Source organism: Ictidomys tridecemlineatus, chromosome 4, assembly GCF_052094955.1.
Source record: "Ictidomys tridecemlineatus isolate mIctTri1 chromosome 4, mIctTri1.hap1, whole genome shotgun sequence".
NCBI classification, from domain to species: domain Eukaryota; kingdom Metazoa; phylum Chordata; class Mammalia; order Rodentia; family Sciuridae; genus Ictidomys; species Ictidomys tridecemlineatus.
In genome coordinates, this window is record NC_135480.1 from 28916071 (window position 1) to 28932629 (window position 16559).

General features: G+C 42.5%; 1 protein-coding gene across 1 annotated transcript in view; it reads right to left on the reverse strand.

The window, feature by feature from the left end:
* Nucleotides 1–16559, reverse strand: part of Ldlrad3 (low density lipoprotein receptor class A domain containing 3) — a 253725-nt gene that overhangs the window by 216722 nt on the left and 20444 nt on the right. Inside the window, exon 7 of the mRNA XM_078046224.1 lies at nucleotides 8320–8417. Within this exon, the coding sequence (XP_077902350.1) occupies nucleotides 8320–8377 (58 nt within the window). The 5' untranslated portion in view covers nucleotides 8378–8417. The remainder of the gene's footprint in view (nucleotides 1–8319; nucleotides 8418–16559) is intronic.

Consider the following 16559-nt stretch of genomic DNA (forward strand, 5'->3'; position numbering starts at 1 on the left):
CTAGCTAGAAATTAAAGTCATCCCAGATGACTGCCAAATGTATTTATATATTTTTTAAATTGTCAGACTAATATTGCTGGGAACCAACAGAGTTCTTGTAATTCATGTTTAATGTAGTCACAAGCTTTGCGGAAGCGAGATTTGCTGACAGTTATTAATGAAAATTTTGCACCACCTGAAATGATGACAGTTTTACCCCTTATCTTTTAAAATGTGCAGTTTGTTATTTATTTTAATGCCTCCGTTTTATAGCTCCTTGAATGAAATTGTCTATTCCTTTAAAAGGGTGTGCCTCTATCTGCCTTGACTAGTCTTAAAAACCAAGGAGCAATCGTATGAAGAATCTAACCTACAGTTTATCAGGAAAACCATTTGACCAGTTCTTTTGTTTTATATTACCATAACTAATTTCTTTTTCTTTGTCAATTTGAAAGAAAAAACCCTCCTCTTGGTCTATCAAGTTGATTGTCATTGAATCGCACAGATCGGCTGCATCTGATACTGTAGCCAGGAGCTACCTCTGGCTTGAAATGTAACTATTCTGAATGGGGACACACCCTAAGTATAACATACAAACTGGTTTCACAGAATTAATACAGAAGAAGAAGGAGAAGGGGAAGATCTCAATAGCATTTACATAGATCACTTGTTACAATATACTGTCAGGATGCAAGACTAAATATTAAATTACTATCCCTGGTTTCTTTTTGCTTTTTTAATGTAGCTGATAGAAAAAAAAAACTGACATTTCAGTATGTGGCTCACCTTTGGCACTCACAGCACTTTTCCATGAAAGGCGCTGAAACAGATAAGATTCTATTTTGTGAGTGAGCCCTTCCTTGTGTCATAGTTGAAGTAAATCCTTTGAAAGTCACTGAATTTGGAAATACTTGATTTTTCTCCCTGTTACTCCATCTGTCTAATTCTTCTCCAAACCTTCTCGACCTGGTACTCTAGACATCAAAGTCCACTGGTAGGAAAGTGATTTCAAAGTCCTAATTTCTGTATTACAAATGCACCAAGAGATGGGGAGGATAAAATGAATGGGGAACAAAAAAAAAAAAAGCCATCTTTTCTAGACAATGAAGCACTTAGATTCAGAAAAGAGCACAACACTGAATCAAATCTATGGGGGACATTTATACCATAATTAACAAACCAGAAATCACAGGAGATATTCAGCAGGTGACAGAGACAACACAGTGGATCCCACATATCTGGCCCCATCCCTTCCCCAAGTAGCTGTTCCTAAACCGACAGGTGAGCAGGAGGCCCTGATCCGAGCACTCTCAGAGCCCAGGTGGAAGATAAATAGATTACATTTTTAATCTGACATTATTGGAACATTTTCCCCCGCACTGTGAAAACTCCGCTTTAATAATTTAAGTTGTTTTTCCCGGTGTGCCTCAGCCTACTTCTTTTAAACACCTCTTCATTTCGAGTTGAGTTCTTTGGGCTTGATTGATCTTAACGTTTAAAAGCTTAATTTCAGGTGCTATTTCATTGTCTAATCCGGGACTGATGCTGTGTGGGTTTGTAGTTGAGTTGGGGGGAGGGGATGGGGGAGCTCATTGCTACACCCAGTGTGCAAGGGAGTGCAGGCAAGGGACAAGGAAAGAAAGTCGTGCTGCAATTTCCAGGGCCTTCCGCATGCATGGAATGGAAACACAGGAACTCTTTGCTTCTGTTTGGCATTCATAGCCATTCCTTCAAAATAGCTAGCAGTGTGCCCTGTATCTTGTCACAATCCAGAAATCTGGCTGTAAGTCTGGACTCATTGCTCTCTCCCCTTGACTTCCCACATCATCATTCACCACAATTTGTAGGCTCTACCTGCATAATGTCTCTCCTTCCCTCCTGTGTCTCCCTGAGTTCCAGCACCCAAGCACCTGTGCCTCTATCCCCAGTTGTTTCAGACACCTCAGAACAGATCTCCTCAGGTCTGGTCTTGCTCCCACTCAATCAACCTAAAGCTCCATTGCTCCCTATTGCCCATAGGAACAGTTCAGACTCCTTCACTGGTTATATTGTTCACGAGCGTCATGGCAGTGGGAACAGAGAAGGGCATAAGGAGTGAAACCAGAGGGGCAGGCAGGACATTTGGGCATGTTAAAGAGTTGAGTCACTATCCAATGAGCAATGAAGTCACAAATGGTCAGGTTCAAGTGGGGACATGGCACGAACAGATCAGCATAGTGGCTAAAAAAAAAGCAAGGGTTCTGGAATCATACTTGATGTCTGACTGTGTGTCCTTGGACAAGTTACTCAGTCTTTCTGAACCAGTTTCTTACACTAAAAAAAAAAAAAAAAAAAAAAAAGGGTATTAAGACCCCTATGAGCCAGGCACAGTGTGAGATCAAGATTCCCATTCCCACGTACACTGGTAACATCTTGCTCTTATCTATTATAAAACTGGGAGTCTATCTATGGGTGTTTTCACAAAGCTTCATGAAATGTTGAAGTGAAATAATAAAACGTTTTAGCTGGAAAAATTATAAGTGGCCAGAAATCAGCCCTGTTCCTACCAGAAATAGTCATTCCAGGAAATGGAGCTACACACACAGAAGCGGACACGCTCCAGGATACACACAATAAAGCCCCTTTGGCAAAACTGTTGCCCTCTGGGCCAAGCCAGAGGGGTGCTTAAATTCAAAAGCGCCCTGGAAGGGGAATGTTTGCCCATATTAGTCCATCTGAAGAGGTGTGCCAGCCCGCCCAGCAACTATCAGATCCCTGCCATATAACCATGAGTCTCATCACAGCAAAAATCCAGAGTAATTACAATGAAGACTTCCAAGGTGGAAGAGATCAGGCTGTGGAAACACTAGAAGCTGCCCACGTAGACCGGTTGGCTCAGATCTCACAGCGCAGGGCCTGTGAGGCTGACGGTGGTACGGGCCAGCTGGCCTTTACTGGGGAAGGAAAAGTTCCATGGTCACTGGATGAGCAGAACTTTCCTCCCACTTTTTATTCTGCTCCTGCTCATGTGTTGGGGCAAAAAAGGATCTAATGTTAATCTTGGTGACCAGTTGTGACATGCAGACAGCACAGAACAACACATCAAAATAATAAAACACTTCCAGACCAGTTGGCTAATACAGCTGAGACCCCTGAGCGAGGCCCCTGTCACCCCATCTGCCCAGCTCAGAGATCCCTGTGATTTGGTGTCTGCAGGGGGCTAGGTTCCAGTTGACTGATGCCCTGCCCTTTGGCCAGAAATCAGATCATTTCTGATTGCAGCTACTAGAAAACAGCAAATAGCTTGCATTCATTCAACTATTCATTCACTGGACAATTCTTTATCGGGGCACCTGTCACACTGATAACAGATCAACAGTGTGGTTTTCATGCAGAAAAAGGGTCTTCTTGATCTATAGACTGATGCTATGGCTTAAATGTAGTTTATCCTCCTAAAGTCACATCAGCAGTGTTTAATTCCTACTGGGAGGTACTAAGAAGGTAAAAATTTGATCCAAGTATGGTGTTAAAAGGTGGAGTCATGGGCTGGGGCTGTAGCTTAGGCAGCGTCCTCGCCTAGCATGTGTGAGGCACTGAGTTCAATCCTTAGCACCAGATAAAAATAAATAAAGGCATCTGTCCATCTACAACTACAAAAGGTAAGGCCTTCAGGAGGTGATTGGGTTAGATAAGGTCCTCAGGGCAGAGCTCCAGGGATTGAATACTGGTACCTGAATGAGGAGAGAAAAACCAGAGGAGACACACCTTGCATTTCCCTTCTCTCACCAAGTGACATCCTGCCTCACCTTAGGGCTTTGCTAGCAAGAAAGCCATCACTGGATGCAGCCCATTGGCTGTGGATCTTCATGAGCCTCTTTTCTTATAAATTTACCCAGTCTCAGGTATTTGGTAATGCAAAATAGACTAATACAACTGGTACATTCAAGCCTAATCCAGACAGAGATGTGCAGAGAGATCAATTGGACCCCCAGGTGGGAGGATTTGAGCAAAAAGTTTGGGGGGCATCTCAGTAGACCTTTCATCCCTGCATCATTCATTCAGAAAACAAATATTTATTAACTACTCCTGCCAGATGATTGAGATGAGCTGCAGCAATAACTAAGAAAACGGCGAAGAAACTGTGCAAAACACGAACGTGAGCTTCTAAGATTGCGGGCAGGATGGCTCTGCAACCTTAAAGGTTAGCACCACACTGGACAATGCTGGAAAAAGGGAAAGAGAGCAAGAGCACCTGGAACCCCTCTATTTATTCGGGAAAAGACATTCGATAGAATATTCCACCCAAATAAGACAAGGGATAGGGTTTTGAAAGGTGGAGTCTTGCTTTGTGATGTCTTGTGTTCAGCAGACGGATTGACATCTTGGCAAGTCACACCCATCTCAGGTGCTGTGTGGGATCACAGGCAGAATGAGAGGAAGGCACACTTATGTCGCACAGCCCAATCAGCAAGACTAGTCCCCTCACATGGCTCAAATGCACATAGCTCACACACACAGCCCATGGATGGCTCAGACAAACCACCTCTTCTATGCAGGGCCCTAAGCTGGATGCAAGGAGAGGTAAGAAGACAGATTAGACTCAGACCTGCCATCTTCCAATCTAGAGATGGAACAAAGGCCAACTCTGTAGGTAACAACTGAGAAAGACCTGAGATGTGGCAGGAAAGACATGGAAATTCAGAAACCATGACTTTCCAGTTTGGGGTCAGCCTGATTTCATGGGATTTGCTGAATGAATGACTCAATGAGGCAATATTTCTCCGTTTGTATGTTTGTTTGTTTGTTTTAAGAGAGAGAGAGAGAGAGAGAGAGAATTTTTTAATATTTATTTATTTTTTAGTTTTTGGCAGACACAACATCTTTGTTGGTATGTGGTGCTGAGGATCGAACCTGGGCCGCACACACGCCAGGCGAGTGTGCTACCGCTTGAGCCACATCCCCAGCCCCGTTTGTATGTTTTTACATTTAAATAAAATGTTTTGCCTTTTGTTTCCAAAATTAATCTTCTAGGAATAAAGAAGTTTTTCCATTAAAATAATAAGGGCACGTATTAACTGAGAGTCCTCTCCACTTGGGTTCCCCCAAACAGAGCTTCTGCCAAGGACTGGATGCCTAGAGTTTATTGGGAGGTGATCTCAGGAGGCAGAAATGAGGGACAATAATAGGAGGAGTCAGTAATGCATTTGTTGGACTGGTTGATGCTACCAGCAACGGAGACTACCTCTGCTATGGACACACCAGGATCTACGTAGACCACAGCTCAAATTATCCCTCAGAATTAGGGATCAGGGAAGAGCCTTATCCATAGGCCCCCCAACTCCCACTCTTCGATTAAACATCCAATCTCTGCACTTCTCTGGTTGCCCACTTTGGAAAAGACTCTAAGGCAGAAAAGCTGAGAAGACATGGTGGGTGCAAGAGGTAGGACCTGGTCACAAGGAGGGAAACCATTCCCTGCAGCCACCAAGTCCCACCCAAGCCAAGCATGAGCCTCCCAAAAGGCAGGTGTCACGTGTTGCACAGGTAGGTCCTAGTAACGCCCTCATTTTCTTTTTTCTAAATTTATTTTAGTTGTAGATGGACACAATATCTCTGTTTTATTTACTTATTTTTTTATGTGGTCCTGAGAATTGAACCCAGTGCCTCACGCATGTGAGGTGAGCGCCAGCCACTGAGCTACAGCCCCAGCCCCAATGCCCTCATTTTCAGCAGGAAAAAAAAAACGAGACAAGGGGAGGTAAAGGGCTTCCCTAAAGAGACAGGAGAAGGAGGGGAGGGGGGATAGTAGGGGATAGGAAAGGTAGCAGAATACAACAGTCACTAATAAGCCATTATGTAAAAATGTGAGTATGTAACAGAAGTGAGTCTGTATTATGTATTTGGGGAGTACAAAACCCAATTGAGTCAAATGTATGAAAGATGATATGTCTTGAGCTCTGTAATGTTTTGAACAATCAATAAAAAAAAAAAAAAAAAAAAAAAAAAAGAGACAGGAGAAGGCCGAAGATTCAGCGGGTGTTGTCCAAATGCTGTCTAGGCTTTAAGCCATGTTACAATCTGCCCCTACCAGGACGTTAGAAAAGAAACAGACAGACAAAAGGACCATTTGGGGACATGATGGGATTGAGGAAGAGGCAGTATCAGGGAAGCTGGTACACACACCCCCTTCCTATTTATGGAAAGACAGAGATGGCTAATCGGGCCTTAGACTGAGAGAGAGAAAAAAAAAAAGAACTTTGGAAAAATATCTGGTAATGACTTGAGACAGAATCACAAACAATTCCCTCCTCCAAACACTCAAATTAAAGTGTCTTTTTAAGAGCCCATGTGTTATCCATTATTCCAATAAAAACCCAATAGATACTGAGGCCACTTATGCCCGTGCCATAGTTCCAGAAGGACTGAGGGCCAAATACTTAGCATAATTCTTATACTGTAATTCTTCCTGGCTTGGATTTTTGAGAAATTGAGACATAAATTAATTAATTAATTAACAAACAAATAAATAACTAAATAGGTTTTCATGAAATTAAAGACGGACAATATTTAGAGATAAGCAGAGCCGATCAATTCACCATTCCTTTGGTTTATCTATGATTAAAGTCAGTAAGAATCAAAATTGGGGGATGGATTCATTAACAAGCCATCACAGGACTAGAGAGGCTAGTAATGTTCTGTGGGTGACGTCCCAGTCACCTACTCAGCCAGGCAAACCCACCATCAGAGCCTCAAATGCCTATTAAGTTCCAAACCAATGGTCTCCAAGAAGGCAAACGGAAACTTTTACAGGGAGAATTAAGGCCACTAAAATGACCTGGCTCCTCTTATTAGATCTCTTTTGGCCCTATGGGATCAGTGCTGTGCCCTGAGTGCACCATCAATTTGATTCCACTGGAAGGTTCTGTAAGTGAATTTGAAGCTTGGATTCATGCCTGGGACCTAGTTGGTTGCTCTCATTCTCTCCCCCTGAGCCCTTCTGTTCAACTTTTTTTTTCCCGAGTTTGGTGTCTGTCCTACTTTAAATGAGGTGACAGTGGGACATCTGTTACATTTCCTGTGGAGATTGTACCTCTGCTTGGCAAATCACATTTAGGAAGCTGATCTTCTAGTGGAAGAAAAACAAAAATAGAACCATTAGAAAAATGCTTCAAAGGTCTACAATACCAAAGCAAAAGAGCTGCACAGGCTTGTAGCGGTAGGAAAAAAATAGTATCATTCACATCACGCAACCCTGTTGAAGCCATTACCAGTCCCAAGGGGAAGGAACATTTAATAAAGCACAGTCCAAATGGACAAAAAGCAATTTACAAGGAGTTCTTAATTAGAGCCTCCTTGAAATTAAGAAGAACCTGATGCATACCGTCTCCCTCATACCTGGCACATCCTGAAGTCACTTTCTCCCTCTCTTCTTACATTGCCCCACTGAGTACTCTCCTCTTGCACATTGCTGGACGCACTCATTATGATTATTTGTTCAACAAATATTCACTCTTTCCCCCTCCCCCTGTGGGAAGAGGAGACTTCCCGGACCACTGATGGCTGTGCAATGGACTCCCCTTGGCCAATGGAATATCGCTACCTTCTAGGGGTGCTGGGTTCATTGTCTCCATTCAGCAGAGTCGAACAGGACACAGAGCAAGCAGCAGGTATATTGCAAAGGCGACAGAGATAGGGAGATAGAGTTCTCCGAAGAGAAGGGACCCCAGAGTTGGGGATCCAGTGAGGGAGTTTTGGCCTGTTCTTTTTAGGGTCTCTGGAATTTCTTCCTTTCTTTATCTCCTCCCCTGTCCACATGCTCCTCACTGATATTGATGGGTGCCCACTCTGTCCACGTGTCTGTTTTAGTTTTTCTTTTGGATCCCCCACTCAGGAGCAGAGTACAGAAGTGTCTGTCTGACTGAGTCCCCTGTTCAGGTCTATGAGCACTTTTGTCAAGAAGGAAGTTGACCTCATCAGAAGGCCCTGTCCACGCTCCTTTGTTCTGGCCCTGCCCCTGACCTCCTCACTCGCCATCTTGCCCTGGCTGCTTACACCCCTCTAGATCCCCCTCTGTCCGCAGATGTCACAGGTGTATAGGTATTAAATTTGCTGGTGACTTTTGGCTTGACTTCCTGAGCTCCAGTGATCTACCGTGAGAATATGTGCTGAGTATCTTCTGCCCCGTCAACAGGAACCCCACATTGAATACACATGGAATCCATCTGAAGCCATTCGTTGCCCAGAGCCAGGCCAGGCCAATCCACAGCATGCCCAGCACCGCTCAGCCCAACCGGCCCCCATCAGCCATATTGTAGCCAACAGCAGACCCACAGGCAGAAGAATAAACTCTGTTATTAGCACCTGGGTGTTGGGTGGTCCATCCTAGCCAACGCGTGCCATTGTCCTTCTCCTTTCTCATTCCTCCTCATTCTAATTCACAAAAGCTTCCAAAATGGCAGCTGCAGAGGAGAGAGAAGGGAGAGAAAAAAGGTAAAGCAAAATCAGGATCTTCTTTCACATACAGAAAAAGGAGGGGAGGCTGGAACTAGTCACGTGTGGAATCATTTTTGAGTGATCACATCTGTGATTATTGCTATCATCTATTCATTTTGAGACAGGCACAATGTAAAATACTGCATGAACTTGAACTCATTTAATCCAAACAGTGTCCCCAAGAAGTCAGAAAAAAATAGTACCATTAGACAGGAAAGAAAACTGAGGCTTAGGGAGATGGCCCATTTTGTTAGAAGGTGCCAGAACTGAGATGAAAATACTCAGGTTTGGGCAAATTTCAGTCGTTATTGAGCAACACGGGCAGCGAACCAATCTTAAAATGAAATGCCATTCTTCAATGTAACAAATTGGCAAAGATTAGAAACACTCTAATGCTGAATATTGGCAAGAATACCAGAGATGCGTCCCATAAAGTACAGGTGAGGATATTAATCGGTACTCACATTCTGGAAAGCAATCTGGCAATATTTATCAAGGGCTTGAACATTTGCATACCCCGTGAACCAGTAACCCTACTGCTCTGATTATATTCTAAGGACCTAATCAGAGATGCAGCCAAAGATTCATATACAAAGTTGTTCTTCGAGACATTGCTTATCACAGTGAAAAACTGGAATCAACCGAAATGTAAAATAGTTGCAGAATGGTTCAGTAATTGGTATTGCTACAAGCTGGAACAATATGCAACCATTAAATAACATATTTAAATGATATGAGGAAATTTTTGCAATAACTCTAAATGGAAAGAAAGCAGGATATAAAACTGGATACACAATGTGACTCCGGTCTGGAGAAAAGACTATAAAATAATGCAATATGATAACAGTAGTTACGCATTATTTCTGCCTAATGATTATTATTTTCTGTGAGTTTTTCTCTTTTTTTTTGGTATTTTTAAATACAGTTTTTCTATTTCTCAAATTTTAGTGAGTACTATTATTTTAACTAGAAATACATAACTTAAATGTTTGTTTTTTTCTTTCCAAGACAGCAGTGTTTGTCCCTGTACAATATAAGCACTATGAAGACAGAAGTCTTCTCTGCTTTGTTCCTTGGGGAATCCCAGAATAGTGGCTGGCTCTCGATTTGTGCTCAGTAAAGATTTGTTGAATGAATGAAAGTTATACCCAGTGGCAGTGCAAATTGATTACACATGTGTGTATTCATCAGTCTCCATCACTATAATGAAATACCTGAAATAGTTAACTTAAAAGAGAAAAAGTTTATTTTTGGCTCACGGTTTTGGAAGTCCAGGCCATGACAGATTGGCCATGACTTTGGGCCTGTGGCAAGACAGTACATTGTGGGGGAGCACATGGCCAAGTAAACACCACTCATCCTATCAGCCAGGAAACAAAAAGAATAAGAAGAGAGAGAGAGAAAGGGATCAGAGTTCCACTGTCCCCTTCAGGGACATACCACCAATGACTTAAGGGCCTCCCACTAGGCTCCATCTCCTGTCCCAACAGCGTGGCCCTGGGGACCAAGCCTTTACCACACAGCTCTTTGGGGGAACATTCAAGATCTAAACGACGGCAGTGTGTTTAGGTGATCTGTGGTTTCCGAACCAGCCACCCTCAACACAGCCTCCATTTCAGCAGGCTCGGACCTGGGTCCCAGGACTTGAGGCAGGGTGCAGTGAATGGCTTGTCTGGCTCCATGATGTCTGAGGCCTTAGTCAGAAAAGAGTGTGCTTTGGTCGACTCTTGCCGCTAAAACAAAATACCATCGACTGGGTCACTTAAACAGTGGCACTTTATTTTCTCACTATTCTAGAGTCTGGGAAGTCCATGACCAAGGGCCCAACCAACTTGGTCCCTGGTGAGGGCTCTCTTCCTGGCTTGCATATGGCCTCTCTGGCTGTGTCCTCCTACAGTGGAGAAAGAGAGCAAGTGAGTTCTCTGCTGGCTCTTCTTATAAAAAAGCTGTCCATGAGACGCCCTCATGGGCATATCTAACCTCAACCCACACTCAAAGGTCTCATCTCCAAATACCACCACTTGGGGGGTTAGGGCTTCAGCATGGATTTAGTGGAGACACGAACATCCAGTCCTCAATAGCATGAATAGCTGGATGTGACTTGAAATTTAGGGGTGGGGAACATCTGCAGGTTTCCTTCTTCACGTGCCTGGTACCTGGGACTGGGACTGAAGCTGGGGCTGGGCTCCGAGGGACTATCATGAAGTAATGACATGCCCTCTCCATCTGCCTGGGGCTTCCACAGTAGATTTTGCATGAGTCAGAAATGAACCTTCACTCTGCTAAGTCACTAATAGTTCAGATATTCATTGCTGCAGTGCAGACCACCTTACCCTGGACCAACTCAATGATTTTCCAATACATAACTATTCCATGTGTTGAGATAGAGCCCGATTTATCTGGACTTCTGGTCTCTTGGGCTGGAGGCCAGTCTGGGGAATGTTTTCCTTTTCCATTGTGTTTATTTGTTTTCTTTTTAGCTACTTTCTATTCCTACTTTATATCCCCCACCCTCCTCTTCCATCAGCTATGCAAGGCTGAGATTCTGCTCCCTGCGGCATGTGAGATACACATGACAGGGACCAGAGTGCCCACCCTGCTGTTCCACCTGCAAGGAATATGGCTTCAGATAAATTACAGAATCAGTTTTCTCCTCTGCAAAATGGGGTGATGATCATCATCGTCTCCATGTTGTTGTAAGAATTCAATAAGATGAGGTTTCTATTATGTGGCACAGGGCACAGCACAGTCACACAAGATGTTAGTTGTTGTACTAGTTCTGTTACTATGCAGCCCTCATCTCTTGATCTGAAAGTTAGGATGGTGTCAACCATGCCCAATTTTTTTTTTTTTTTGCGGGGGGGGGGGTGGTACTTGGAAATGAACTCAGGGACACTCCAACCACTGAGCCTCGCTGAGTTGCTTAGCACCTCACTCTTGCTGAGGCTGGCTTTGAACTCATGATCCTCCTGCCTCATCCTCTTGAGCCCCTGGGATTACAGGCCTGTGCCACCGCACCCAGCAACTATGCACAATTTCTTTTAACAAAGGAGTCAGCACATCCGGGGAAGATTCAGAACATTTCGGGTACAGTTCCTATTGAGGGGTAAAGGCACTAAGAGGGTCTTGAGCTTGTAAAGCAATAGATGAGAAGTGAGGTGAAAGATCTCCCTTCTAATAAATCTCTACATATTTTTCTACCACCTGCTTCCATGCTGGGACTATTCTATTCATCTTCACTTGGAAGCTAAAACAGATGCTGAAACAAAGGCGGGAATATAAAGTAGAAATAGAAAATAGTTAAAAAATAGAAAAATAAAAAACAAACTTGTGGGGGGAGGGAAGGGGGTGCGAGGGGCAGGAACCTACTGCAGACTTTTGGCTGTTACTAAACTTTCTGGTGGTTGCACAAGTCCTGGGCCTTGCCCAAAGCGGGTTCTTCTTCTCCATCCCCAGGGAAGAGGCTGGAAGGGAACCTGCTGGCCCAGGGGACTGGAGCAAGGCTGGGTATGTGCTTAGCACTGTTCGCTGTGGGCCCAATCACTCCAGAGGTACAGGGTGGGCCAGGTGGGGCAAAGGAGGAGGAGGAAAAGGAAAGAAGCCCAATTTTTGTTTTCATTGTCATGTCTCAAATTCAGAGGAGAGAATGTCTGAAAAATTCTCTCTGGCTTGCACTTTTGAGGCCTTTTAATTTTTGATTGTTAAGCAGGAACAATGAACTGGAGCCATTTCCTGTTTCTCAGCCCCCACCCCCCACTGGTGTGGAATTTGGGTTTAAACTGCCAGAGAGGAACATTTAAATTCTATAAATTAGCTTCACTAAAGATGCTTAAGCGTTGATGAAAACATCCCCACTTTACACTGAGCTGTATAAAATCTTAAAGAAAAAAAAATTATCCCAAAGTGCCATGGGGAGCTAAGCTGGCAGAGAGCAATCTGTTCAGGGCGAATATGCCCAGAGCTTTACAAATGAGGAATATGGGATCAGGATGAACAGACCATTTATCAGTGACAAAACGAAAATCCTTAGCCCTCTGTACTCAGAGTCCAGGGAGACTCACTCAGGCTAAATCCTGCTCTCAGAAGCAATATGCGTATTAACTCATTTATACCCACATTAATGCCAGTGGCAGGGAATCCCACTGGGCTCCAGCTCAGGTGCCCCAGAGAGCTATTTTGATGTAAATCAGAGTTTGGTTTCAGGGAAGACCTGTGTTTAAATCCCAGTTTCGCTATTAACCAGCTAGTGACCTTGAACCACAGACTTAACCACTGGGACCCTCGGTTTTCTCCTCTGAAAACTAGGAACAGTAACATGTAGGCATATAGTAAGGGAAACGCTTGATATTTGCACTTCTGGGCAAACAGAATACAGGTAACAAAACATATATATATATATATTTATATATTTCCAAATAAATGTGTTTAGACACACATGTACCACCACTACACAAAAGGGTGTGCCAAAGAAAGGGAGAAACTCCTGGCGGATAATTTTGACTCTTGATTTCATAGAAAATTTCCCTCAATGCTTTAAAATCTGAGGCCTCCCTGTCCCATGGCCCCTGAAACATGCAGCTCTCAGCACCCTCTGGACCCGGAGGCAGTGAGGCTCAGAGAAACAAGCACTGGGCTTCTCTGGCTGCTGGACCTCAGGTCCCATTTCATCCTGTAACTTCAGACCACAGAGACTAGGCCCCGGAAATTCTTTTTGTGGTTGTTTCCTGGTGTTGATGGAGCCCAGGACCTTGCCTATGCTAAGTACCTGCTCTCCACATCCAGCCCCAAATGGAAGTTCTTATTATGACTTATTAAAATACCATAAGTTTTTTTTTTTCCAGCTTGATTTGCATCTTTTCTATCCATCAAAATTAAGTGGTCACTCAATGGATAAATACTATATTCCAAGCAGTACTTGGAGATTAGAATTCCCAAGGACGCGTACCTGAAATAATAACAATCCCTGCCAACCTCCGTTATCGCTGTTTGCACAGTTTTACCTTTGATGTCACATTTATTCTCACGCCATTTCCATTAAGTCTCCCTGGACAATGGCTCGGTGGAGAGGAATTCTGGGTACCTGTGCTTGCCCAGTGATATGCTAGACTAACACTTTCCCGTAGAACTTTCGGGATGGGAGTCTCCTGTATCTGTGCTGTATCTTCTTATCTGTATGATGGCTACTAGTCCCATGTGGCAAATACAGCCTGAGTATCCCTTATCCAAATTGCTTGGGACTAGAAGTGTTTTGAGATTTAAGAACTTTTCAGATCTTGGAACATTTGCACATATATGATGAGATATTGTGGGGGATGGAACCTAAGTCTAAACACAAAATTCATTCATGTTTCCTGCAACAACTCCTACACACAGCCTGAAGGTGATTTTATGCATTATTTTCAGTGTGCTTGTGTTTGATTGTGACGGATCACATGAGGTTAGGTGTGGAATTTTCCACTTGTGATGTCATTCAATGTGCAAATGGTTCTGGATTTTGGAGCATTTTGGATTTTCAAATTAGGGATGTCCAGTCTGTAGCTCTTGAACTGAGAACTAGCACAACTAAGGCACTAAATTTTATACTGTGTTTCATTTTTAATGATTTACATTTAAGTATACCTGCCATATGTGGCTGATTGCTTCTATGTCAGGCAGTGAAATGCTGAACAACTACCCACTCAGGCCAGAGCTATGCAAAGAAATATTCTGTGAACTACAGAATATTTAAATTTAAATTTATGTAATTTAAATTTTTCTAGTAGTCCTATTAAAGAGTAGTGATTAATATCTTTAGGTAGCATATATTTTATTAGTTTGTACTAATACATTTTCATATTACAAAGGCAATTGAGTGGAAAATTATATGTTTTATTGTTGACTATTCAAAATATTTTCATTTCAACACATGATCACTACAAATATTGTTATTTTACATTTCTTTTTTTTTTATACTGAGGTCCTGGAAATTTGATGCATATTTTATAATTAGAACACATCTCAATTGGGACTAGCCATATTTCAAGTGTTCCGAAGCCCCAGGTGAATGTTGGCTACCATGTGGACAGACAGGAGCCAGACAACACAGACAGGAGCCACCCTGGGCCTAATTTTTCCATCTGTAACTCATGCCTCCCTACAACAACCAGGGTGGAAAACACTTGAGCTGAACAATGTTAACGCAAAATGTTAAACGTAAACAGGAAAGTCACTGTATTCATTTATATATCAAAGTCTACATGGCTATGCAAAATATTTGGTGTTTTCTTGTTTCTTGTTCTTTTGCTTTGAATTAAATTAATTAACTAATTTCACCAACATGTCAATATTTACTGCTAATTATGCAAGAACATCTACATCTTGAAGAAACACAATGCAATGGTGTATCACAGAATTCTTGAGCTCAATGCCTAATAATTTCCATATCAATAATTTCCATTAGTGTAATGGGTGGGACACAATAGAAGCCGCTCCTGCAATAAAAATGTGTAATGAAAAAAAAGCAATCATAGAGAATCATTTGGCAGCTAAGTAGGTAACCAATAAGCCAATAACCTGATCAATGAATGTTAGCTACATTAAATGCAAAAGATGATCCCAAAGTGTCCATTAGCAGAAATTCTAACAAATAAATTACATAAAAGCAATCAATACAGCCAGCTGAGAATGTAAGCAGAAGAGTGGATTCGGAAACAATTTCCACAGTTTTCGCTGCTTGTGTTTGATTGCCTTTTTGGGTTTTACATCGCAACTATACTTCCTCCCCCATCTTCAGGCCCCTCTTTAATGCTATTTCTAAATTGGTTTTTTTTTTTTCATTCTTAATTGTGTTGCGCATGAAAAATGGATCAAGGCAGTCATTCGGTTTTTCTGTCTCTCCAGGACACACCTTGCAAAAACATGCTCAATGTTTGCTAATGGCTTTGGAGGCAAAGAGAGTGACTTCAGAGTCCTTGTTGTGGAAGGCAGAGAGAGGGGAGCCCTAAGGTGGTGGTCAGGGGCACACAGATTAGGAGAATGCCTTTTAAGCCGGGGAGGGAAAGGTGTCCTGTGATGATTGTCCAAGAGGTCACCTTGGCTCCTGACTGGAAAGGGAAAGCAGAGTACCATTGTTTGTGTCCTTGTGTGTGACCAAGTAGCTGGTCAGAATAATTCCTTTTCTTCTCTAGGAGTACAGGTGGTTTGAAATTGTACACCCCATAACATTTACACATCATGAGGTCAGCTGACTGGGAGGGGGTAGAGTAACGATCTCATAATTATGTATTATTTAACTGGTATTAAGCTTTCATGTGCTTCTCTGGCTGCAGAAGATTTTGCTTAGGGAAGGGATCCAGAGTGGGCTGTATGTGACTATGTGCACTGAAGGGCTGGTTCTGCCCCCAGATAGGTCCATCATCTGGGAGCCTTTAGAGGCCCCTTCTCTTCAGTCCTCCCAGTGAGGCTGGGAAGGGTACAGAGGGCTACCATTTACTAAAGACCCACTATGTACTAGCCCCCATGCTAGGCATGGGGAGATAAACCTAATTTTATTGACATTTGTTTCTAACAAGTGCTATTAGTGATTAAAAAAGAGCATTTTGAACATGCAGAGGAGACAATTCTCTGCCCACCCTAGTAGCAATACCGTGGAATATCAGAATTCCAAGAGGAAATGTTACCAAGAAACGCCAATATTATTTATTCATAACAAAGGCAATTAATCTAGGAATGGGTGTCTCTAATGTCAATGCGATAGTAGTTCTGTTTCTAAGTCTCAGGATTAACTCACTTAAAATGAGACTATTAAGAGACAGAAACATCATCTCTTCAAAGCAAGGAATGATATTAAGTCTCAAGAGCTAGAAGTCAAGTTCTTCTTTTGGTCAATTTATGGAAAAAGGAAAAGATCCTTTAGTTTTGCTTGTAAAAAAGTAAGCAACACTTTTTTTTATACTTACTTATACTTTTATAATACTTACTTTATACTTTTTTAAGGAAAAGTATAAAGTAAGTATTCATAGAAAGTTGATATTATAAGGTAATACTTTTAAAAGCAAAATCATGCATACAAATATAAAATGAATACATGTCAAATTTTTATTTAACTCCTTAATTAATGAGGAAACTAG